Raw genomic sequence first — 27,089 nt, forward strand, 5'->3', positions numbered from 1 at the left:
ATTTGAAGGCTGTTATGTGAAAAAGGGTTCATCCTTGTTCTGATCAGCCTGAGAGGGCAGAAGTAGGAACACTTGGCGGGAATTTCAAAGAGACAAATTTCAGTTATGGATGTGGAAGAAATTCCTGACAGTCAAGGCTGTCTAGTAGTGGTATGGGCTGCCCTGGGAAGAGAGGTTCCCCCCTCTGTGAAGGTCTTTGGGCAAAGGCTGGGTGACTACTTGTGGTGTCCTGGGGATTCTTTTTCAGGTATGGGTTAAACTAGATGGCTGCTGAGTCCCTTCCAATGCTTACTGTGTGAACCTGGCAAATCAAGTCATCTCTCCGAGCCTGAAACATGTGGATAATGCCTTCCTGTGACCTGGGCTCAGGTTAGGTAATGGTCACATAGTCAACACAAGGCTGAACAAATGAGCTTTTAGGTTGCCAAGAGCCAGTGAGAGGAAGTGTGGAAATGCATTGGTTCATATCCCAGCTGACGTTCACTGTACATACTCGATGATGGGCATTCACTGCACGTTATGTGATGACGGGCAAGTCACAAACTCCCTGAATGTCTGCATTCCCATCTGTAAAATGGGGACCACAGCTTGCACTCCCTTCCTCAAATGGTGGTTATGAGGAAAGCTACAGAAATGTAGGTTGCACTCTTTGAAGTCAGGGACTTCTCCATTTTGTCTTTCTATCCCCGTTGTCTCGCGCAATGTCTGTAACTAGTAAATGCTTAATAAATGCTTGGTTGATGCCCAAGAGTTAAATAAACATGAAAGCACTGTGTACATGTGAGCTATTACATGAATAAATGATTTGTTTATCACTACTTCCTCTCCTTTCAGCAACTCCCTCAAAGCATCCAGCATCCTCATGCTGTCCTTTAAACCTCCAATATTCTCCCCTGGGAACGCTTAACCAGGCTCAAACCCAATCCCATGCTCCAGACTTTCCCCAAATCCTTCATGTCAGAATTAAAACTTTTATGTCCTATGATTGTGACTCTCAGGTGACAGTTGGGCAATACTCCCCATGAATCGAATCTGAGTTAAAGGGTGCTAATGTGCTCCAATTTAATATTCTTGCAATCTAATAATGGTATTCTCAGCAGAAGACTTTTAGCCCAATGAACTAAAGTCATGGTTCTTTGATAAGTGCTAGGTGCAGTGGATAAGAATATTGGACTTGGAGTCAGAAATACATGAGTTCAAAACCAGCTTTGCACACCTGCTAGAGGTGTGACTGGGCAAGACACAACCGCTCTCAGCCTCAGTTTCCTTATCTGTAAAATGGGGATTATAATAGCACCTACCTAACAGTGTCGCTGTAAGGATCAAATGAGATAACACATATACAGCGCTTTGCAAACCTTAAAGTGCTGTATGTTAAGTATTATTTTTCTTTCTTGCCTCATATCATACCTTGCAGGCAGATGATGATTTCATTAATGTGCAGGGCAGGCCCTAGCACTTGCTTTGAAAGGCAGGCAGAATTGTGGTGGTAGCAGGGAAGGACAGGGAAAGACAAGGAAAGTAGGAAGCCTGTTGGTGCCTAGGAGATCTGTAAGTCAATTATAATATTTCTTCCTCTACCTGCATCATCTCATCAGGCTGTGAAGATAGCTGTAGGGACTTGGTGACTCTTACAAAAGGCCTCTCTGCCTTACAGATCAGGTATGAGTCAATCTGTTCTGACAGAAAGCCAATTACTGGGGGACTGAGGAGGCAAGAGTCTTAGCCAGTGACCGCCATCTTTTCAAGGGACTCAAAGCTGGAAAAACCCACAGAGATTAGTGTTAACTCACATCCCTCAACCCCTTAACTTCCAAGACTTCTGATGATTTTACTAGCTTCAGAGGGATAGACTAGTAGAGGCCACTTATTTCTCCCATCAAAAAAGCCCCTGAAAACCTTTAAACACAAAATATTCTTTTATTTGTCACCGAAGGCTACACAGGATCACTTCTGTTTTTTGTTTTTGTTGTTTTTGTTTTTCTAGAAGGTATCTACATCTGCATTTATTTACAGCCTTGCCCGGTATTTACACAGTCAAGAATACAGTGTTAGAAACACAAGGTGTCGAGAAAAAAAATTTCTCAAAATTAGTTCCAGACTTCAGGAAAACTATTACACGCAGCAATGCTGGGGTCTCCAGTGTGGGTTTTCACAAGGCAGCTCTGATACAAAGTCTCTTTCATCCAAGCTGCAGATTCAGAAGTCCTCACGCAAAATTAGTAGGCCAGGTTAGAAAAGGGGATTTCATGTTTTGATTTCTTCGGTAGGGGCTGCCGTCCTCCACCTGTGCCTCTTTCTGGGCCAGAGCTGCTATGAGTTGAGTTTTCCTGTAGTCCATCTGGTGTCCCCCTGGGATGTGTCCTGGTGTCCCTTGGGACGTATCTAGATAGATACACTTTCTCGAGAGCAGCTGGAAGGCTCACCAGTGGGGTAAGAAAAGACGTTTCTGACCTGGCAGGCCTCTGCCCTGCATCCCCCATCCACTTTACTACCATCTGTCACTTTAAGCTTGCCTTGATCTGCCATTTAGTTACGGAACTGCGAATCTTATCAGGCCCATGTCTACTCACGTACCCCTCTGCCTCTCATAAACAAACCGGTTTCAAAGGGAAAGTTGAAGATGGAAATCATACAGCAGAGTTATGGGTGTCTCACAAGCAAGGTATCCACTCCTAGAATTTGCGGCTGCTACCAAAAGTCAAATGAGAGTCTTTAAGTAGCAAATCCTTGCTCTTCCCTCTCCCCTACAAGATGTTTGCTCCAGTGGGACAAATAAGCAAACCTGACTGTGACTCATACACCCCAAATAAAGGTCTTTCTGCCCCGAGGAGGACAGGAATGACCCTTGGAAAAGGTCAGACTTGGAAAAAGTCTTGGCTGCCTCAAACCCCTTCAAACCACGGGCTCTGGTGTGTTTCACCGAAGGGCCAACTGCTGCCAAGAGACTGGAGATCAAGTGGCCCGAGATATCCACCCCTTGCCCAGTCCCTGGCAAAGTGCACAGGCCTGGCCCTGGCAAGCAGCGGGCAGGCTGACCCAACCCAACCTAGTCTCTGCACCCCACAAGCGGAGCTGGGGACCTTACTGATATTGAGCGTTTATTCCTCCAAGGCTGCCTTGAGGCAGACCAGTGGGAAGCCCGTGTGCCCAAGTTTCAATCATGCACTGGCTGAAGCAAAACAGACTGCTACAAATATGACGTGTCCTCACTGGAGATCATAAAATCAAATTCTAAAATTTCAAGTTAAGAGCCTTGTCTCTGTATAATGGATCTCTCTGCAATCCATCAGGGTGACACTTACAAGTCACAGCTGAAAAGGTCCTTTTTTTTTTAATATTTGATCCTCATGTCTGTAACAGACCACTCTCCTCTCCCCTCCTCACCTTTGCCCATGATCCCCTCAATGAAACAAGGACCTGTGTTCCACAGCAGCCCTGTTTGGTTCTCAACGTTTCCCGGTTTCTCAGGGTTAGCCTCATATCATCGATTCTTTTTTTTTTTTTGGCTAGGGAATGGGGTTAAGTGACTTGCCCAAGGTCACACACCTAGTGTTATGTGTCTGAGGCCACATTTGAACTCAGGTCCTCCTGAATCCAGTGCCTGTCCTCTATCCACTGCACCACTTAGCTACCCCTACATCATTGATTCTTTTTTTTTTTTTAGGCAATTGGGGTTAAGTGACTTTCCCAGGGTCACACAGCTAGTAAGTATTGATTCTTAATGTAGAAATTAAATACCAGGTCTCTCGGTGGCTCATAGGGCTCTAGTCTCAGCTGGTACCTTTGACAGATGAGTGGCAGGGCCCCCACCTGGTAACAGGACTGCTTACCAACTTGCTCTACTATCTAACACCTTCCCAGCTTCTGCAGTTCAGTGTTTCTCTTTTGGGTTGCAGGTAAAATATACTGCTCCCATGAACCAAGGTCTTGCTCAATGAGACCAATGGAAAAGAAGAGCTTTGGGTCCTACTCAAGAGATACAGGGTTAGAGGTGTCTATGTGGGTGGGCGGGGGTGCAAGATGGGGGATCCATACTATAGTTAACTTCCTTCTCTGGTAAGAGATCAACGTAACACAGCTACCCAAGAATGAGTGTCAACCAAAGAAGGTGCTTTGATTGCTTCAGAATTGAACTGATCAGGGCACGTAGAATCACAGACTATTAAAGCTGAAAGGGCCCCCGAGGTTATCCAGTCTAACCCATACAAGAGGAATCTTTCCTACGGTATCCCCATCCTTAGGCCTTTTATCTGGTCTCCACTTGGAAGATTGTAATGAATAATGGGAATTCATTCCCGTTGGGGCAGCCCCAATGTACTTTGTGAAAGTTCTGATCTAGCTTGTTTAACTTTGGACTGAGTCTAGTCCTTATAAAGCCCAGGTCATAGGTCAAGTCACTGGATGGGATTTTTAGGTTTGCCTAAAGATTTATCCTTTTCCAAGCTTGTAGGCTACATATAAAACCTGGTGGGCCATCTCGTAAAAATGTGTTGCTGGTCACAGGGGGACCTGGGTGATGGAATGGGCAGTTCAGCTTGAACTATTCACCACCATTCAGGACAAGGCAACTCAAAAGGGTGGTGGAGCCAACAAGTGGCTTCTGCAGTGATAACTGGTAGCATCTGCTTGTTGGGTAATTCTGGCTATCGGAAAGGAGGGGGATGGGGTGGGCAAGATAACCTCTCTGGTCTTTCACTCCCCCCCTGACATTCTAAGGCCTTCCTGTTCCCATTTAGGGCTGCTGATGCTCCATTACCACATACCAGAATCACAAATTACAAAAGCCCAGAAGGAGAACAAACTTTGGGGGTCATCCAGTCCAACCTCTAATTGAACAGGAGTACCTTCTACACTATTCCTTGCAGAAGGCCATTTAGCCTCGGCTTAAGGACCCTCAGGGATGGGGAACTCACTGCTCAATGAGGTAGTCCATTTCATCGTGGGACAACTGGAAATGTTAGAACATTCTTCTTCCAACTGAGATGAAATCTGCCTTCCTGGGACTTCCTGGCCCCCTTTTGGTCTTAGCTCTACCCCCTAGGACCAAGCAGCACAAATCTGCTCTCTCTTCCACTATGTAGCTGAAAAGAAACAATTGATAATCATTTAATGCAAGAGACTTTCCAGTGCTTCCAAACCAAAGGCTAACCAAAGTGGGACTTCAGATACTGAGGTTTTTGGCAACATGATGTCAGTGGGGGGACCCCTTGCCTTAGTCACTCTGCTGTCTCTGCAGCTCACAGTGGGTGATCCTAATAATTCCTCCTTACTGGGGAGAGCTAAGAGGCCAGTAGGCATCCCATTAGGTCTACTGATAGCCATCCTTGTCCTTGGGCACATGGCCATTATCAAGTGGCATTTTAGAGGCTGAGGCCCACAAGGATTGGGGGCCATGAAGAAACAGTAGCACATCTGGCAATTTTCTGAGCAAGATGAATAGATCCATAGGATGTCAGAGCTGGAAAGGACCTCAGAGATAGATCATCTAGTACAATCCCTTCATTTTATAGAGGAAGGAACATAGGTCCCCAAAGGGGAAGTGACTTGTCCCAGGTTACAGAGTGATAGATCTGGGACTAGACCCAGTTTTCTTGACTCCCCCACCCAAAGCTCTTTGGGTTTTGTCCCATTTTTTTTCTGGTCCCATCTTGTTGCACCTTAAAGCAGATATGGCTAGACAGAGAACCGGGTCTCCAGCTTGGATGGCGGCACTAATCCCCTGGCAGCATTCTAAGAATGTCCTCCGATTCAGCAGAGCTCTGATTTAGAGGTGGCAGTGAAATAGATGGACAGACCCAAAGTTTATTTTCATAGTAGTGTGACTTCTGTTTTTTTTTTTCTTTAACCTGAAAAGCACCCAGTTAACTACAACCTCTCACCACTGCCCCTCCCACCCGAAAACCTAAGGCAAATAAATTTATTTTCCATCAGGCAGGTTTGAACTGTCCCCTAGTTCTTGGCCTAGCACAGACTAGAAGGTGCACAGGCTTTTGGAAATCGAGAGACCGGCCTGCTTTCATTAGCTTGTGTAATAATCTGAAGACTCCGTGAGTAAGGCTATAAAGGTACCGAGAGCTTATCAGTCCAACAAAGTTTCCACTGGGAATAGCTCAGACTTGAAATCCATTTTTCACACTTAATGTAAATGAAACCCATTTGCTACCACAAAAGGCCCATTTTTTCCAACAAGCCAGCCCCAAAAAGAAGGTGGTAGCATCTCTTCCTGCCCCCCCCCCACATTGATGGCCATGGTGATGAAGTGTGTGAACGAGAAAAGGAACTCTGTTGACAGCAAATGCTTAACACAAGGGTGCTGCACACACACACACACACACACAGAGTAGGGGAAGCTTAGCTCTCTCCAGCTCATCTACTTCCCAGCTGCCCAAGGGCCCCAAAATCATGGCTGATCCACACTGCCCCTACCCTGTGATCATCCCCAAACAGCATGCCCATAGCACATCTCCTGGGGGAAAAGGAGTGGTTGGGGGTGGGGGGAAGGAAACTTTGTTTCTCTTCCTGCTGGGTTGCTTGTGTTATGACTGGGGGGGGGGGCTGGGCTGACCTGACAAAGTGAGGTCAGGCTCGTGGAGGGTGGGAGATTCCTGGCTTGGTGGCTCTGGGAGCACTTCAGTACGAAACACACTGCCACGTTAAGCAAGGTTTTCAGCAGGTGGTCTTTCTTTAAAAACAAAAAGGATCTATGGGATTTAGAGCTGAAAGGGGCTTTAGGTTGCTAGCCTGTCCTTTACAAACGAAAAAACCTGAGGTTCTAACACTATGAAATGACTTGCTCAATGTCACACGGGTGAGAGAGTAGTTGAACTCTGGCCCTTGGAACTCCAGATCCAAGGTCCCTTCCACTATTCAAATTGCCACTGGGGCTCCCGTGCAGCCAGTTATTTCCAGGAATGCTCCCCCCGCAACCAATTATTTCATGACTTATTCCAGAGCACTTGTTAGCTAGCCACCCAGCTAGCCTGCCACATGCCAGACTTTTTTTTTGAGGGGCTTGAGAATTTTCAGGGATAGTTAATGTCATTTCTCGCTCAGGACTCTCCCTCGATTAGCTTATCAGAAAAACATCCCCTCCTCCAAGCATTCTGCCTCCCTGCATTCCACTAATAATGCCTTTCTTTTCAGACCCCACTGTTCCTGCCTGTGAATAGCACCTAGGTGTCACGACAATCCTTTTGCCGCTATACCCCTTCCTAACATCCCCTTATCCCCCATACCCCCTCAACCCTTGCCAGGGCACATCAAGGGGACTTTGAGAAGGAAGGCAAATTCTGAACTCCACTGCCACCTCTATCATTTCATCACAATCAACATTTATTAAGCACCACTTGTATACAAGGTCTTTTGCTTGTGGCAGGAGGCTTCTCTTATTGGGACACTGGCCCTCCCTCTAGGCTCATCTAGTTACCTAAAACTAGTCTCAGCTCCGACTATGGGGAATAGTGGAACCAGATGGGGAACCCAACCATGACAACAGACCACGGCCTCCAAAAATAAGGAACATGGCTAATTCCATCTAGCACCTAACATCCTGGGAGTGCTCAGACTTGAGCACAGGAGTTCTCAGACTCACAGACTGTTAGCACTGGAAGGAGATTCAGAGATGATCTAGTCTAATCCGGAGGAGCGATTCAAGGCTCAAAGAGGGGGAGTGACTTGCTGAGATTCATACTCAGGTCTTATGACTGCTCCCCGTCACTAGAATGGGGAGCAAGAGGAAAAACCTTTCCTAGTGGAAAGGCATAAGGATAGGATGGAGGGGGGGGGATGGTGGTGGTCTTACATAACTGGTTTCAAGATCTAAAGTTGGGTCTTTAGCCTGGGGCCCATGGGGAAGGGTGCTGAATGTCACCTTGGCCTCCAGCAAAGGGACATGCTGGTTTTTGGGTCTCCAGAGGCACAAAATACTGGGCAGGGGTCACATGGAGGCTCAAGGGCCCTACCAAGGATTCAAAGATGCAATAGGACCCCCTCCCTGCTACTCCCACCCAGTGGACCCAGCCTTGGCCCCTGGAGACTTTAAGTAAGTGCACTGGGGTGTGATTTTCTTCTCTCTCTCTCTTCCCATCCCACCTTTCCCTCTTGTCTTCGGAAGCCTGGGCCTGGGATGGGACCAGGTAGCACACACACACATACTCTGGGCTCACTTCCGACTGACCAAGTACTTAGGAAAAGACACTGACCCACTCATCTGGAAATGCCTCCCAAGGGAGAAAGACAAAAAAAAAGAAAAGAAAAGAAAAGAAAACACGACCCCAAACCACAACATAAAAAAAGGAACAAGAAACAGGAAAGTTTTCACTTTGATCACACACTACGGGAAAAAAATAATACCTTCTGTTCTTTGCAAAAACGTGTGAAGGCCAAATTAAAAAAAGAAAGGATGTTGCATGAGTTACCGTGCAACCAATCTCTTTTTTTTTCTTTTTCTGAGCTCATTAAGAAAATTTTTTTTCTTTTTTCTTTTTTTTTGTTTTTGTTTTTGTTTGTTTTTTTGTTTGTTTGTTTTTTTCTTTTTTCCCGAGTACAACACAGTCAGGTAAGTGGCCACAAGAGAGTAGCTGTCTTTGGCAAGAAGTTAATGCTCGGACCCTCTCTGTCACCTTCTGCCCATCTCACTCTGTCTCATGAAGTGAATGTTGCTGGCACTGTCGGCCAGTTCTGGGTACTGCTCTGCCGAGATGACAAAGTATCCGTCATAGCCTTGCACCCGCCCGGTGCTCAGCACCTGCTGCTTCTCCCCCTCTGTCCAGGAGCGGATGCCCTCCTCCCCTTCCCGTAGTCTCTGCTGTTCTCGGACCCAGGCCTGGCCCACAGCCCTCTGTCTGGCTACTCCAGTACTCGCGCCTTCTCCTCATCCAGGGTTGTCCCGTAGCGGGTGTTCAAACACAGCGCCCCATGCTGCAGCTGGATGTCGGTATAGCGTCTAGTCCTTCCACTGATCATTGTGTTGATCTGGGAAACCGTAACATTCACCCCATTCTCCAGGGTCCGTCGCCCCCCGCTGAGGCCCAAGATGGCCAGGTCACTCTCCGAAGGCCCTGCTTTCACGAAGTAGTGCGTGTCTACCCCCTCGACTGTGAAGTGCAAGTTCTCCAGGTAGTGGGCATTGTTCAAGATGGCAGCGATCCTCCGACCATCCTCATTGGCTGTGCTGATGATGTCGGTGGCCACTCTTCCATCTTTCATGGCAAATTTTACTCCCTTGCCAAAGACAGACCCACTGGAGGCGAATTTCTTTGTCTCCTGGGACTGCTGGCAGCCGACGATGTGAGAACCATAGATCTGCTCAAACCGTTCCAGGGTGACGAAGGATTTTAGCTGCCTCTGCACCTCACACTGCACCCCAAGGATGGACTGAGGGACAAAACAGAAACAGAATTGGTGAGAATACGGAAAACAAGGAATACAGTCAATTTATTCATTCATTCCATGAATGGATATTTATGGAGTATCTACTCCCTAAGAGCAGAGGGTTGTGACTGGGCAGAAACTCCCAGTCTCCTCACTGCTCTTTCCACTACATTAATTGCTTATGCATTTGTCCCCACTCCTCTTCCCCACCTCATCTTTATCTTGCTGCTTTCAGGGTCACTTTCTGCATGAAGCCTTTCCTGATCCATCCAAATGCTAGTGCCCTCCCTCCTAAACCAGCTGGTATTTAACTACTTTGTATATATTTGTCTTATATTTATATTGTTTATATGTATCTATGTACTTGTTGTCTCCCTTGTTAGAATGTAATTGGTTTAATTCCATTTTTTTGTCCTTGTAGCTCAGTGCCCAGCACAGGTGTTCAATAAATACCTGACTGATTGATAGACGCAGGATCTCATCACTATGAGTATTCCCTCCACTGGTGCAGATTGCAACCCATCTAAAATATCTCATCCTGCATGATTATTGTTTGCATCATTCCATAGCTACTACAGAGGGTCCCTACAAGGGGGGAGGGAGTAGAGCATCACTGGGGCCTATCTGTTTTCTCTCGCATCATGTGACTTGGCTGACCTCCATCAATGCCTAAGAAAAAAGCACTTTTTACTCCTTAAAAAACATAACCCAGTGCACTGGGAATAGAATTATGGGACTGGGAATTGGGAAACCTGGGCTCTGTCATTAACTTGCTATGTGACTTTGGACAAGTCATGTCACCTCTAGAGGCCTCATTTTTCTTCATCTTTAAAAATGAGGAGGTGAGACTGGAGGGATTATAAATTCTTGGCAAAGAAGCCAAACACCTCAGGAGGACAGGCAGTATCTTCATGACCAAAGCTGACTAAAGGACAGGGTTTCAGAACTAAGGGGCAGGTTTAGGAGGTGAAGAACGAGCTTGAGTTTGTTTCTGTGAATGGGATTTGTGTTTCTGATGGGGGTTTATAATAGAAGAATGATGGGCTACCCGTCAGAGACAGAATGTGCCCGGTAAGGGCTGGGAAAAATGCATTTATCTGGAGTCTTGAAAATCTTGTCAAAAAGGTTTTAAACAGGGAAGGGACAGCTGACAGGCTACACCTGATATCAATAAGGAAAAAGTAGTGTCTGGAATGGAAATGATGGGAACTTTGGGAAGAAGTGACCATTCTGTCTTAGAATCTGAGATAGCATAGAGGAAGGCTGGGTGTATATCTGTATGTATCATCTGTACCTGTATCTACAGATATGCATAGGTACATACATGTTCATACATACCATACAGTTTAGTCCAGGGGTAGGGAACCTGCGGCCTTCTAGATCCTTAAGTGCAGCCTTTTGCCTGAATCCAAATTTCACAGAACAATTTGCCCGTCCCCTCATCTTCCCTGGCTCCTCCCCTCACTAAAACCCTAGTCCCTCCCTGCTCTTCCAGGCCACTGCTTCCATCGTGGGCTCATTTTCTTCCCTTTAGCTTATTAATTCAGCTTCGCTCTGCCCTTGATTCCTGGATCCCTCGTTCTGCTGTCCCACCGCTGCTCATACTTTTCCAAACCTCAGCCCTGTGACTCCATCGTCTGCCTTCCTCCCTTCCTGCTCACGTGCTACAGGACCGTGCATGGAGGAGGCCCGGGTTCGGCACACATCTACACTGTCCAGCCTCAAGCGAGCTCCTTTAATGCTTCCCGGAGTGGCCCTCTCCCCACAGAGGCTGCTCAGAATCTTTCCTTTTCTTGGTCACAAGACTCCTATCTACCAGCACCTCCGAGTCATGGGTTGTGCCTGCCCAGCTTTCTTCCCTCTTTTGACAGAGAGTGTCTGTTGGTCAGTTTCTCAGATGTTTTCGGCTCTTCAGGACCCCGTGGACCATACTGTCTGCTTTCGTTTGAGCAAGGACACAGAAGTGGTCTGCCACTTCCTTCTCCAGTGGATTAAGATAAATAGAGGTTAAGTGACTTGCTCAGGGTCACACTGCTAGTAAATGTCTGAGGCCGAATTTGAACTCAGGTCTTCCTGATTCCAGGCCCAGCACTCTAGCTACTGAGACACCTAGCTGCCTTCACTTGACCCTGCCATCCCTTCACTACTCTCCTGTCTCTCCTTTTTCACAGTAAAACTCCTAGAAAAGTTGTCCACGTTCATTTCTTCCATCAGTTTCTTGTTCCTGGCTTTCTTCCACACCCGTCGACTGAAACTGCTCTTTCTGTGGTCACCAATGATCTCTTCACTGCCAGATGCAACGGCTGTTTCTCAGTTCTCATGCCCCCACGGCCCCTCGGAAGCATTTGCCACTATTGGTGATCCCTTCTGACTGTATGCTCCCTCCTCTTTATGTTTTGTGATTCTGCTTTGATAGGGTTCTTTCCACTCACCTAACTGATCCTTCTCAGTGTCTTTGACTGTACCATCATCCACATCGCACTCCCTATGCAGGAGTGTTAAACCAGCACGTTCCCTGGGTCCTATTCTTTTTTCTCTTTCGACTTTCTTTTTCACTGATTCCCATCAGCTCCCATGGATTTAATTATCTCCTCTATACAAGTGATTCCCAAACCTACGTACCCAACCCTCACCTATCTCCTTGAGCCCCGGTCCTGTGTGACTAACTGCTGGCTGGACATTTCCACCTGGATGTTCCATAGCCATCTCCAACTCATTACACCCCAAACAGAACTCATCCTCTCTTACTCTAAAGCTAGTCTTTCTTCCAGTCTCCTTGCTTCTGGTCAAGGCACCATAATCCTTCCAGTCATCTTGGCTTGCAATCTCAACTTTCTCTCTCATTTCCTATCCCTGAATCCAATTACTTGACAAGTTTTATCCATTAAAATTCCTTAACATCTCTCACATCCATCTCCTTCTTGTCCCTCACCAGTCACTACTCTCATTTTGGCCCTTATCACTTTCCCCCTAGGTTACCACCTCCTCATTGATCTCCTTTTATCCAGACTCTACCCTCTGCAATCCTTCCTCCACGCAAATTGATATTCCTAAAGCACAGGCCTGCTTTCCTAACTCTCTTCCATAAGAACGTTTACTAATCCACTACTGCCCTGGCCAGTCAATCAGTCAGTTAATTAGCATTTATTAAGTGCCTACTATGTGCCAGGCACTCTTCTCAAGCTCTGGGGATATAGAGAAAGGCAAAAGACAGTCCCTGCTCACCAGGAGCTCAGACTAATGAGGGAGACAACAAGTAAACACCTCTGTGCAAACAAGCTATGGACAGGATAAATTGGAGATAATCAACCTAGGGAAGGCACTAGCATTATTGAGGGGGATCTCAGGCTAAAAAAAGATAAACTATAAACTCCTCTGCTCGGGACTTAAAGCCCTTCACCTAATCTGGCTGCAGCCTGACTTTTCAGTCTGATAATAGATGAGCTCCCCTCAGATCCTCTATATTGCAGCCAAACTGGCCTGCTTGTCATTCACCATCCGTGACATTCAGTCCCCCTCCTCCTCACTCCCCATGCCTGCAATGTTTTCTGTCTTCACTTCGGCTTCCTGGTACGCCTTCCTTCTCTCCAGGCTTAGCCCAAAGGCCTCCTTCAAAAAGCCTTTTCTTATTCTCAGAATTGTTATTGTCACTTCCCCAACTGCTCCGTATTTCTTTTCTATACATCCTCTTTTTGTTTATCTGTGAACACGGGGCAGTCCCCTTCTTCCCCTCCAATAGAAAGTCAGGCTTTTTTTGAGCCATTTCACTTCTGTATTTACATTCCCAGTATCTGGCCCAGGACCTGGCACATGGCTGGTAGTTAATAAAATGCTTGCTAATCGACTGATTGATTTCTGCTGTGGGTGGAAACAGAAACGAGATATGACATCACAGGAACGAACTTAGGCATTTAGGGGCCTGAACACATAGGTAAATCAGTAAAAACATGGAACAGGGAAAAAAGCAACATTCCAAATAGTCTGCTTAAGAGTTTTGCTTTGTGCCAGCCTGGCTACTAGGGCCAGGAGATCCCTTAAATCAGGGCCACATGTGGCCTTGAGGCGGCAGGTTCCCCACCCCTACGAAACCGTCTACCTTAAGAGAGGTACAAAAGGGACAGTCAGGGAAGGTTCTCATAAGATGCCATAATTTTTCCAATATGATGTTTCCTTGTTTCCTTTGAGCTTGGGGGAAGCCCTGCTCTCAGAAATCATCCAGTTGACTGTCAGAGGACCTGGAAAATGGCTTCTGAGTCAGAGCCACTGGCTTCTCACTGAAACAAGTCCTCTTTATAATTAATAGAACCTTGTCTGAGCACAATTATTTCCTCGAGTTTCATGAAAACTAGAGCTCACTTCACAACAAAGATCTCCAGTGCCTGCCAAGGGCCAGAATCAATAATCCATTGACATGGCGAGTCAACAAGGATGAGTCTAATTGGCAAAGGCCAATCAGGTCAGGTAACAAGAATGAGAGACAACTAAGCATTAGATACATCAGTACTCCTGAGATCCCAAAGGGACCAGAGGAAGGCTCCCAGGCTATCAGGATAGAGAAAGAGAGGCAAGGGTGAATCTTGTCCACAGAGGGGTTCCTCGAATCACAGACCATCAGAGTGCAAAGAACCATCTTCATCAAGCTGGACCTGGGCAGGAATCCTTAGCTACAACATTCCTGACAAATGGTTACTGTTAATTAATAAATGTTCGTTGAATCAGATTGAATAATCAGAATAATTCAGCCTCTGCTTGAAGGCCTTAAGTAATGGGAAAATCACTGAAGTAGCCCATTTCACTTTTGAATACCTATAATCATTTGCATGTTTTCCTTTTTGTTCATCATTTTCAGTTGTGTCCAGTCTTTCATGACCCCATTTGGGGTTTTCTTGGCAAAGATACTAGAGTGGTTTGCCATTTCCTTCTCCAGCTCATTTTACAGATGAGGAAACTGAGGAAAACAGGGTTAAGTGACTTGCCCAGGGTCACACAAGTGTTTGGTCTGAGGCCGACTGTGAACTTAGGTCCTCCTGACTTCAGGGCTGGTGCTCTATCCACTGTGCAACCTAGCTGCCCCATAGATTGAGTACTTGAAGACAATTTTCATGTTTTCTTCTGCTTCTACTCCTCTTCCCCATCCTTCAATTCTCTTCTCTAGGCTGAGAATTCCTAGTTCCTCATGTGGCATGGTCCTCAGTTCCATCACCATTCTGGTGGCCTTCTGGGTACACTCCAGATTGTTAATATCCTTCCTAAAATGTAACATAGGGAAGCTATGTGGTGCAGTGAATACAATGCTGGGCTTGGAGTTGAGAAGACCTGAGTTCAAATGTGGCCTCAGCCACTTACTAGCTATATGACCCTGGGCAAGTCACTTAGTCCTGTTTGCCTCAGTTTCCTCATCTGTAAAATGAACTAGAGAAGGAAATGGCTAACCACTCCAGTATTTTTGCCAAGAGAACACCAAATGGGGTCACGAAGGGTTAGACACAACCGAAATGACTCAATAACAACAAAGCTAACACCCAGAACTAAAATCAATACTCTGGATGTGGCTTAACTAAGCGCACAGTGGGACCATTCCCTCTCTTGTTCTAGATATCATGCTACTGTCAACATGGTATAAGGTTGCCTTAGCGTTTCTGGCTGCCATTTCATGTCAACTGCTGTCTCAAGTTGAGCTCCCAGTACTCTAACATTCCCCGGACCTTTTTCACACAAGCTGTTGTTGGGTAAAAAAGATTTGGGCACTGGAAGCTGAAGTATTATGGGCTGGTGTAGTTGGCTCCCACACTGATGAGATCCTGTTGAATTATCTGAACGAGAGGAGGCAGAAAAATTAATGTGGCACCAAGAAGGAAGTAGCCAGAGCCATTGTAACTCTTCTGTGTGACCTTTAGTCCCAATTGCTAATGGCAGGATAATGCATTCAATGTGGTGGAAGAAATGGATCCCATCTGGAAACTGGGAGTCAGGTGGCCTAGGATCAAGTCCTGTGAATTGAGAATTGTTTAATTTTCTCAAACCTCAGTTTTCTCATCTGTAAAATGACCAGGGCTGGACTAGATAATGGTCAATGTCCTCTTTAGTCTTGGCATTATATGAGTCTAAGGCTTTATTTCATGTGTCATCTCTGGTCTTGGCATCCTCTTTTGGTAAAAATAAAAGGGGGGCATATGATCTGGAAGGTTCAACCCAGCTTTAAAGATGCTATGGCAATACTGGGTGATAGGGAGTCCCCGAGGGCCATGTGCCTTCCCTGGGGAGAGAGGCGGCAATGACCAAAGTTTTTGTGACCATGTAAAGTCCCAGTGTCCCAATCCTAGGCTCACATAAGAGCACTGTCCACTTTCTCAACAGAGCATGTTTGCCTGTTTGGATGTATCTTTTGGGTTTTCCTTTTTGGGAAGGGTGCATATGAATTAGCTAAGGCAGAATATTTTGGGGGAGGAGTAAGAAAATGCCACAGACTGACATTTAGATCAACACAGTGCTTTGCAGGGACAGAAGGTTTAATGCCTAAATAAGGGTAACTTCTGTTTCTATAATATATCACACTTACAAACACACATTCCTTAAAAAAACCCTGTGAGGCTGACAACATAGTATTATTATGGTACCCATTTTACAGATTATGAAACCAAGGCACAGAGAGGGGGAACAGCTTGTTCAAAGTCACACAGCTAGTAACTGGCAGAGATGACATGGGACTCAGGGGCTCTGACAGTATTATATTATCAGCTGTATTATAATACAGCTAAATGTCTGAGACCTTTCAAAACACTGATTCTCCATATCTACAAAAAAGTAAGAAGGGGAAGGAGAGTTTAGAGATAGAGTGTTTCCTCCTTGCTCCGGAAGTGGAAAAAAGGAAATTTTCTGCTTTGAAGATGGTGGTGGGGGGGATATATATAATAAAATGGAATAGAATCTTACAGTGTTAGGACTGGATGGAATCTTAGATCACAGATTGTCAGGACTGGACAAGACCTTAGAACATGGGATGTCAGAGCCTGAAGGGACCTTAGAACATAGAATGTCAGAGCTAAGAGAGGCCTTAGAACACAGAATGTCAGAGCTGAGAGGGGCCTTAGAACACAGAATGTCAGAGCTGAGAGAGGCCTTAGAACACAGAATGTCAGAGCTGGGAGGGACCTTAGAACATGGAATGTCAGGGCTAAGAGAGGCCTTAGAACACAAATGTCAGAGTAGAAGGGACTTTAGAACACAGAATGTCAGAGCTGGGAGAAATCTTAAGATACCACCTAGACCAACAAACTGAGGCCTAGGCAGGGAAAGTTACTTGCCTAAGGTCACACAGGTACTAGTGGCAAAGTTAGGGTTTGAAACCAGGTTCTCTGACTCCAAATTTTATCATGAAGTTTTTGTATCTATTTTCTTTTGATGGAGACAGAATAAGTACCTTCAGGAAACAGTGATCTTGAAATTTAGTTGCTAGGGCTGGAAGAAATAGGACACCCAGCAGCGCTCACAGATTACCTTGCTATTGTCCCACTCCTGGGTTTTCATCTGTGTGTGGATAAGCTCATAGGATGGCTCCATGGAGTCTGTATCAGGCTTGGGATATCCAGGAATCACGTTGTGCAGCTGGAATCCAAAGGTAAGAAGCCAGCTGTTGACATCTGGAATAGGAAAGAAGTCAAAACAACTGAAGGAAATACTTATCCTTGAGAAGTGATTTTCAAGACAATAATACGGATTAAGAAAAAAAAAAGAGTCCAACCTTTAATTATCTAATAACATTAAAAGCTGCCGCTGATAGTCACATGTGTTTTAGGACTCACAAAGTACTTTGCACTTACCTCATCTGATCTTTGCAACAGCTCAATAAGATAGGCAGCATGAAGATGATATTATCCCCATTTTACAGATGGGCAACCTGAGTCTCAGAGAGCTGGACCGTCTTGCCCAAGGGAGCACCACTTCTAAGGGGTAGACTCTGGGATTTGATCTAAGAATATTCCAGCTCCAAGTTGGCACAGGATCCAGGCCTCTCAGAGGCTGGTCATGGGCAAGTGGGCTCTTCTAGTGGCTGTCCATATAGTCCTCATTTTCCAAACTTGGCTGGTAGGGCAGCTTCTTCCTTGATTGCACATTATCTGAAGGCTGCCAGATGGTTCTTGGGGAAATTAAGAAAACAAAACAGAAAAAGCCCCACCAACCCCAGTGTGCCTGGGGCTGAGGACCCATATTTGCAGTTCCAGTTTGGGAAAGGATTCTTCTTGCAGCCACGTGACAGACTCATAGGAAGTGGAGGCAGGTCAAGATAGAGCTGACGACATTTAGAAGGATGATGGGAAATGCACAACTCTCAAACTGCACCTTTAGGGGATAATCTTAAAGCTCATCTTTTTTTTACTGGTGCTTTTCTCTTAGAAGGGCTGGGGATTTTAGGATCAGACACATGATGTAATAAGCCACAGACTCCCTGTGAGTTTAAGTGGGGAATCAGCTGTGGTGGAGAGGCAGGAGGAGTACTGGATGGAGAGTTAGAACTCATGGATCCAAAAAATCCTGGCGCTGCTGCTCAGCTGTGCAACCTTGGGAAAGATGTAATGAGGCCTCAGTCCCTCTCAGCTCTAAATCTTTTGTACAGCAGTGCATGGAAAAAAATTCTCCTTCTGAAACTCAGGAGACCTAGGTTCTAATCCTCGGTCTGCCATTTGGCCAACCTGACTGGCTATGTGACTTTCAGCAAGTTATTTGGCTCCTCTGGGGCTCAGATTCCTCTGATTTTAGTCAGGAGGTTGTATTAATGATGTGTAAGGTATCTTTCAGCTCTCACATTATGTTAATCAGTCTTTTAAGACTCTGTCCAGCTCTTAGGTTCTAAACACCTTTTTGCTCTGAGAGTCTATGTTCTAAGGTTTCTTACAGCTCTAATGTTCTAGGTTCCCTGGATTCTTCCATTTCTAATCTCCTATATTCTAAGTTCTCTTCTATCTCTAATGATGTTTTTTTTGGCCGCTTCCATTTTTATATTCCATGTTCTAAGCTTGCTTCTAGCACTAATATTAGAGGTTTTCTGGCCCTTTCTATTTTTCACTTTCTCTATCCTAAGGTCTCCTCTAGTGCTAAATATTAGAGGTTTTCTGTCCTTTTCCATCTTTAACATTCTATGTTTTACATTCATTTAACTTTCTACAGTCCCTTCCAGAGATCACATTCAGGGATTCTAAGGTTTCAGAGTCTTACTGCTTTTAAGGAAGGGGATGGAGTGAAGAACACATACTACCTAATTTAAGCAATGGCAGCATCCTGCCATCAGTGATTTCAAACTTAACCAATATGGATGACAGAGAAACCAGTTATTTCAGTTTGTAATCCAATAAGGAGTAAAACAAAAGTTATGGCGAGAAATGTCTATTTCAAAACAAACCAAACATGGGTAAGCAAGATGGTGGGAGGACCTGGGACCCAATTATACAGAGACCGGATGAAGGAACTGTGGATGTTTAGCCTGAAGAAAAGAAGACTTAGTGGGGAACATGGTAGTTGTCTTCAAGTATCTGAAAGGCTGCCAGGTTAAAGAGGGATTAGACTTTTCCTGCTTGGCCCTAGGGGGAAAACCGGTAGCAGTGGGTGCGGGTAAAAGGGAGACCAGCTTTGGCTTTGTATAGAGATGTCCCAAAGAGGAATGGGGTGTGCTGTGGGGGGTTATGGATTCCTTAAGCAACGGTGGGATGTTAGGAACGTTCCAGAGAGGATTGGACGCACTGACTTCTGATGTCACAGAATCCTAGGACCTCTGAGTTGGAACAGACTTTAGTCTAATCCATACCTGAACAAGTGTCCCCTAACTTTGAGAACCTTCTAACCCTGAGATTCTAGGATTCCAAGAATCCCAAACACTGAGGACTTGCACCCTCAGCTCATGGAGGCTGATTTCCTAAGGAAGAACCAGGACATCTGGTGAGCATCCTGGCAAGGGTGCTCCCTCCCTCCTAAGAGAAATATCCTCCATGGATTGAGGCCTAGGGTGGGCAGAGACCAGACTAGCCCATTCTGACATGTGGCCACAGTGTGGGATTCTTATATACTCAGGTAAGGGAAGGATCAGGGGGCACCTCAGAAGCTGAGAAAAATGGGATCAGATTCTTACCCAAGAAGCAGGGGACCCTAGTATTGGAAGGGACCTTAGAGTTCATTTTGATCAACTCTCATTTCACAGATAAGAAAACTGAAGTCCAGGGAGGTTGTCTCCCCTAAGGTCACACACTAAATCAGTGATAGAATCAAAACTAAAAAAAATGATGGTGATAAGCATTTATACTATATAGGTTTGCAAAGTACTTTACAAATATTATCTCATTTGATCCTTATGACAATCATGGGAGGTAAGTGCTTTTATTATCCCCATATTACAGATGAGGAAACTGAGGCAGATGATGGTTTAGTGACTTGCCCAGGGTCATACAGCTAGTGTCTGGGGATGGATTTGAACTCAGGGCTTCATGACTTTAGGTCCAGTGTTTTACCCACTAGACTACTTAGCTGCTCAGATGTCCCTGAATTACATGGCTCTTTACACCACAGCACACCCTGAAGAATCTACTTTCTCTGTAGAAAATATATTTTTATTAAACGGTCAAGGGACATTTTGTGTGTGTGTGTGTGTGTGTGTGTGTGTGTGTGTGTGTGTGTGTGTGTAGGGGGAAGGCTGGTGAGGAGAGAAAGGGAAAAAGAGACTAATTTATTTGCCAAGAGGCAGTGACAACTTTTTTTTCCTTTCCTCTGACAGAAAAGTACATTTCATATCACATTGAGGGTTTTTTTCCAGCTACAGTAACCTGCCAACACATTTCACAGTAAACTCATTTGAGGGCATGGCAAGAGGAGTGCTTAATGCAGACGGATGTAATGGAAATGTCAGCTCCATCCATCAGGTTTTTCCAAGGCTGGCAGCAAAGCTTCCCACCATGAAGTGTACAATTGCTAAAATATTCATGTTTAACAACAGGCCCTTCAAAAGTAACGACCTTTTCGTCTCTCCTCCCCTTCCCCTCCTCCTGCTCCTTTTTCTTCTCATGGGGCACAGGACGTGAGACCCAGGAGGGCCTGAAGATGCAGAATAGATCAGAGCTGGGAGGGTTCTTAGAACATGGAATGTCATGACTAATGAAGAGATATGCTGAATATGACTGCACACGTATCGTCGTCTTGGGGAGGCAGGAAGGGAGGGAGGGAGGAAAAAGTCTGGAACTCAAAATCTTAAAAAAAGTGAATGTTGAAAACTTTCTTTACATATAATTGGAAAAAATTCTATTAAAAAAAAGAAAGCAGAATGTCAGAGCTGGAAGGGCCTTAGAACACAGAACGTCAGAGCTGGGAGGTGCCTTAGAACACGGAATGTCAGAGCTGGGAGGGACTCTAGAATAGACTAGAAGAAAGAAAGGAAACAAAGTATTTCTTAAGCACCTATTATAGGCCAGGCACTGGAGTAAGCACTTCACAACTATCTAATTTTCTTCTCACAACAACCCTGGGGAGAATTATCCCCATTTTACAGTTGAGAAGACTGAGGTAGAGGAAAGTTAAGTGACTTGTCCAGGGTCACATGGCTGGTAAGTATCTGAGGCCAGATTTGAGCTCTTCCTGACTCCAGGCCCAGTGCTTGGTGCACTATGGCTCCACCTAGCTTACTACAGCATTATTATAACACAATATAAAATGTGAGAGCTGGAAAGGACCAAGAAGACAGAATGTTATATAATAGAATTTTAGAGATGGAAGTGACCACAGAGATCATCTAATCAGACCTTCTTCATTTTTCACAAGAGGAAACTGAAGCCCTGAGAAATGAAATGATTTGTCTAGAGGCAGCGAGGTGGCACAGTGCATAGAGCGCCAGGCAAGTTGCTTAAGCTCTGTTTTAGTCTCCTCACCTATAAAATGGGGATAATAACATATTATTAAATTATTAAACCTCTTAGGATTGCGGAGGGAATAAAATGAGTTAATGTTTGCAAAGCACTTTGCAAACCTTAAGGTGCTATACAAATGTTAGTTATAATTATTATTATTTTGTCACAGAGCTAGCTGATAGTGGGGATCCCTTAAAAAGGGATCTTAGGACTCAGACAGATGCAGTCTGACTCTGCTGAAAAGTATTTTCAGAGCACTTTGAGTTCCATCGAGAACTACGAGTTCCACTCATAGAGGCACCATCTTATGAGTCACTTAGTGAGAGAGAGAAACAAATGAAAAACTCACCCGTCATGTAGCACTTGATATCCTGAGAGTTGCTGATGGGGTTGTTGTTTTTAAACATATAGAGGTTGAAGGGCATGATATTGTTGCTCCTGAGGCGCTTCCACATGTCATGGTCTGGGCTGGTCCACCGACCGGCCAGCACATCGTAATCTCTCTTTCCCATGTGGATGAGCTTGGTGAGTGGATCATAGAGGCCCCCATGGTAGCCAATGATGACCTGGAAGTTCGGGTTGGTGTCCATGTAGATCTCCCCGTAAGCAGTGTACAAGATCTGCTTGATCATCAAGCCGGTCCCGCTGAATACCGCCAGTGGGGTCCCGATGTTGTCACAGGCGATGTAGAATTCATCTCCACTGCTGAGCTCCATGGCAAACAGGTGACCCTGGAGGTCATAGTAGAGGGATGCGATCTCCGAGCTGGAATGGTTGTATAAATGGGTGACCTTGGTGGGGTTGGTCAGATCTGCGTAGAAGAACTGGAGGTGGTGGCCATGGCTCGTCTTGCTGGACACCCTCCTCCCCAGCCCATCGTAGCGGTACCTCACGCTCCATCCGCTAGCCCGGTTGTACGCCTTAATGAGCAGGCCTGCCGAGTTATACTCAAACACATCGCTGCCCCTCTGCCTCAGGAAGCCGTCTTCATCCATCTTGTACTGGACATCACCCAGCCTGGTGATCCGATCTCTGAGGTCATACCTTAGCGGGGTGAGGCGGGCGCTGTTCCCGGGGCTCAGCAGGTGCAGGTTCCCGTTGAGGTCGTAGCTGTAGCGCCAGAGGGGCTTGTCATTGATCGACACTGTCTGGAGCTGTCCGTCAGCGTCATACTCATAGGAGTAGCGAGTAGTGTTGGCATACGGCCCCACCTTCAGCTCCTTCTTCACCACCCGTCCCATATTGTCATACTGCACGGTCATCCAGTACATGAGGGACCGGAATATCTCATACTGGACCTCTTTCATCCTCCCGTACGCGTCAAAGTGCTTGGTGTGGGTCATGACCGCGTGGTGATGATCTGGTTAATGTCATAGTAAATGACCCCAAACTTGCCAAACTGCTCGGTCTTTCCTGACACATCATCATAGCGGTAGAGGTCAATGGGCAGTGGGGTCTCATTGATCACAGCCTGCATGCTCGTCACCCGGAAGCTGTTGTCATAGTTGTAGTCAAAGCGGGCGTTCACCATCCCTTCCTCTGTGAACCGGAAGATCTGGCGGTCAATCAGGGGACCGATTTGCCGGTAGCGGATGGTACACGTGAACCCTTCATTCTGTAAGTTGATAGTCTTGAGCATGCCCGCTGTCTCGTCGTAAGTGAAGCCAATCTTCGTGGTGTCATACAGCATCTCGGCCAGCTTCGACAGCTTCCCATATTTATAGATCACCCTCCGGCCTGTGCCCAAATAAAAGGTGTGGAGGAGGTGCCCGTCCTCGGTGAAGTCTTGGATGACTGAGGCGTTGCCCTCGGGGGGCCGGTAGACATTACGATAGTAACCGATGGAACGGATGGTTTCCAGAGTCTGCCGGGCCACGTTGGGCATGGTCACGGAGGACAGGCGGTCATTCTTGTCAAATTCAAAGATGTATTGTCGTTGGCTGTGAAGAAGCAACACCATGGACTGGAGAAGAAGAAAGGAAAACAGGGTGAGAAAGAGGAGGAAGGGGGTGATTACAAGAGAGAACCTAGATCTTATTTTTTCTACCCTTAACTTCACTTTCCATGCTTTCACATACCCTCAGGCCTAGGCAGACTACAGTCTGCGCTCTCCCTCCCTGGCCACGCTCTGTGCATTCTCACCGTTATGGCTTTATTCATGTTCTTACCTATGTCCTTCCTCTCCCCCTTTACCTGCTGAACTTCTATTGATGCTTTAAACTTTAATTCACATGGACTCTCCCGATTCCCCTAGTGGCAATAACCTTCCCATTAGTTTCTGAGGTCCCTTTCAACTCTACATTTATGAGTCTATGGTCCCTGGTCCCCTCTGGCACCACATAACACTTCATTTTGTACTTCTCTAGCATGTTTATGTTACATTATAGTTGTGTGTGTTGGTGTCTTATCTGCCTACTGGGCTGTGAGTAACATGAGGCAGTGAGCATGCCTCATCTAATTTTTTTTTTAATCTAGCTGACTACCTAGTACAACATTCTGCACAAAGTAGGTATTTAACAAATGTTTGTTGAATGAACGAATGAAAGAAAATTTAATGCTACCTCTTCTAGGAAGCCTGCCACGATGTCTCCCCTCGGTAATGAGCCTTTCATGTTCAGACTGCACCTAGTTCTCCGCTTGTGCCTCTCTAATAAATCTGTCATATCAGATTGTGATATGAAATACAAACCCATGTTTGTATTTCAGTTTGTATTTCATAGCAAGTGCTATGAAAGCAGGCTCTCTGTCTTGGCTAAACTTTATACTTCATCCACGGGCCAGCACAGTGCTCTAGACACATTCGGCATCCGATAAATGTTTTCTGAAAGAATATTGGTATCAACCAACAATCCATGTGGTCTCCTAAGTCAAATTGTACCAAGACAAATTCCCAAAGAGAAGCAAAGTACAAGGGGAAAGATACAGCAGAGTGCCCAGGATAGGCTATCCATGTGTGAGCAAAGAAAAATTGCCTCCCCCAGTCCCTAGTGATTCTCAGTTCTCTCCTTCCATTAAAATACAGAAAAGCACATTCTTTCCCATTCCCCCATGAGTAAATCACAGAATTAAAAACTCTCTAAGTTGGAAGAGAGCTCATCCTCTTGGTAGGGAATTGCTCTACAGGGTCCCCACCAACAGTCCTCCAGCCCCAGCCTGGACACCTCTAGTTCTCTCTGTGACCCCCCCCCCTTACAAATCAAAACTGGACTCCAAATCTAGCTCTCTGTGCTGCCCAGGTTGCATTGAGAGAGCACATGCCACTGAACAAGAGCTGTGGCCCACAGGAAGTTTTTCCTTACAAAGCGTTAAAATCTGCTTCCCCGGAAGTCTCCTTTCTGCCCCAAGGGTTTGAAATTCTGAAGGTGATACTACTGTCAGCCATGGATGGTGATTCTTGCTCTCGAAGATTCTCAAGGCTTAAAAGGTTGCTTCTTTTTCAGTGGCCCCAGATGAAGCCTCTTGGGAGATGTACCCGTGCTTCTCTGAGAGGTTCACCTGGATTTGGCTTTTTTGACACAAGCTCTAAGGGATTTGGCACAGCAGATAGAGTGCTGGTCTTGGAGTTAGGAGGACCTGAGTTCAAATCCACGCTCAGAAACTTTCTAGTCAGAAAGACTCATCTTCCTGAGTTCAAATCCAGCCTCAGACACTTACTATCTGTGGGACCCTGGGCAAGTCATTTAACTCTGCCTCAGTTTCTTCATCTGTAAAATGAGCTAGAGAAGGAAATGGAAAACCACTCCAGCATTTTTGCCCCCCAGAACCCTAAAACAGATCACAAAGAGTTGCACATGACTGAAAATAACTAAATAACAATGACTACTAAGACAGAATGGGCTCATATATAGATAGTTTTTCTAAACCAACATCAATAAAATTTTTTTTTCTCTGACAAGGACAGTTAAATTTGTGGAGGACTCCTCATTTTTGCAATTTCTCTCCTTTTCAAAACTCTCCTAGCCTTCTGCTTGGTTCTCTCCTTTGCAGCTCTCATTCTCAAGTTTATACCATACCCACCTAGTCTGGGCTGGGGAACGTGTGGCCTCGAGGCCTTTGATTCAGTCACGGCTGCACTTGAGGACCTAGAGGGTCACATGTGGCCTCGAGGATGCAGGCTGCCCCCTCCCTTGGCCTAGTCCATAACTCACCTCCCAACCCCAAAGCACTGAACCTAAGCACTGAAAGGGCTGAGACTGGGTCTTATTTCACTGCTGTGTCTCCCACAGTGTCCAACACAGAGCTGGGCTGTGCACGGAGCAGGTGCCCCAGAAACAATGATAATCACTATCACCAACACAATAATTCATTTGTAGAGTGACTGGAAGTTTGCAGAGTGTTTTTTTTTCACCATAACACCACGAAGCAGGTAGTATAACTATTCTTATTATTGTTATTATTCCCATTTTATAGATGAGGAAGCTGGAGACCATTGATGCGAAGTGATTTGTCCAAGGTCACACAGATCATTAATGATCAGGGCCACATTTTGAACCCAGACGTCCCAAGCCCAATGCTCTTTTATTAATTGGTAATACACCTGAAGGAGTACCAAAGCGAAATTGCTCATATTTCAATTGCTCTTTAAGGTTCGCAAAATATTTTCTTCCCAACAACCCTACAAAGTAGGCAGCAGAAATATTACCAAATGAGATGATAAATGTAACAGTCTTCTGCAAACCCTAAAGTGATATACAAGTACTAGCTATTCCAGATAAGAAAACCAAGACTTAGACAAGTTAAGTGACTGGCTCCTGATCACATAAGCTTTTGTTAAGCATTTTTCAGTCATGTCTGACTCTTCATGACCACTTTTGTTATTTTCTTGGCAAAGGTAATGAGTAGTTTGCCATTTTTTTTCTAGCTCATTTGACAGATGAGGAAACTGAGGCAAACAGAGTTAAGTGACTTGCCCAGGGTCACACAGCTAGCATGTGTCTGAGGCCAGATTTGAACTCAGGAAGATGAATGTTCCTGACTATAGGCCCGGCACTCCATCTGCTGCGCCACGATCTAGGAAGTATCAGAGCTGGGATTTGGACCCGGGCGCACTTTCCTCTGAACCACAACTTCTGCAAAGCATGCCCCAGTCATCAGACTGGCCTAAGAGCCTCCCCAGAAGAGGTCAGTGAAGAAGACCCTTGCCTTCTCTAGGTAAGTGTAGCTCCAGGACTTCCCGTCGGCAAAGATCCTGGATGTGATACGGCCCGCCTGGTCATACTCCATCCTTTCTGACATGGTGCCCCGCTGGATGCCGGCGATGTGGCCGCCTGGGGAGTAGGTCACGTTGACGCCATTCAGCCTGCTGCTGGGGGACCAGAGACTGGGCCTTCCAGCCTGGTCATACAGGATCCGAAGTGTAAACTTCCGGTGGTCATCGTAGATCTTCTCTGTCCGAGTCACTCGATCAAAGTCCAGGGACAGGAGGTTTCGGTTGTGAACCTGAAGAAATGGTAGAGAGAGAAATCAGTGTGGATCCCAATTCCCAGACGGTTAATCTAGAGAGGATCTTAGAACATGGCACGTTAGAGACTTAGAATATAGAATATAACAACATAGGACACAGGCAGAAGGGACCTTAAAAATAGAATGCTAGCCAGTCCGTGTGGGCCTTAGAATCAGGAAGATCTAAGTTTGACTCCAGCCTCACACATATATTAGCTGTGTGACCCTGGCAAGTCACTTAACCTTTCTTAGACTCAGTTTTCTCATCTGTAAAATGGGGATAATAGTAGCTATCTCAGGGTAGTTGCGAGGACCAAATAAGTTAACCTGTATAAAGAGCTTTGCAAACCTTCAAGCGATAAATAAATCTCAGCTCTGATAACCAGAATA

At 45.7% G+C, this 27,089-nt stretch overlaps 1 protein-coding gene across 1 annotated transcript in view; it reads right to left on the minus strand.

Annotated features, from left to right (window-relative positions):
* Window positions 1–1,900: 1,900 nt before the first annotated feature.
* The window catches only part of TENM4 (teneurin transmembrane protein 4), a 640,191-nt gene continuing 615,002 nt past the window's right edge, over window positions 1,901–27,089 (minus strand). Inside the window, 6 exon segments of the mRNA XM_078156941.1 lie at window positions 1,901–8,853; window positions 8,856–9,378; window positions 16,873–17,015; window positions 21,607–22,605; window positions 22,608–23,220; window positions 26,400–26,696. Of these exon segments, the coding sequence (XP_078013067.1) occupies window positions 8,621–8,853; window positions 8,856–9,378; window positions 16,873–17,015; window positions 21,607–22,605; window positions 22,608–23,220; window positions 26,400–26,696 (2,808 nt within the window). The 3' untranslated portion in view covers window positions 1,901–8,620.

Source organism: Phascolarctos cinereus, unplaced genomic scaffold (genome assembly GCF_003287225.1).
Source record: "Phascolarctos cinereus isolate Bilbo 61053 unplaced genomic scaffold, phaCin_HiC Scaffold_726;HRSCAF=1367, whole genome shotgun sequence".
NCBI classification, from domain to species: domain Eukaryota; kingdom Metazoa; phylum Chordata; class Mammalia; order Diprotodontia; family Phascolarctidae; genus Phascolarctos; species Phascolarctos cinereus.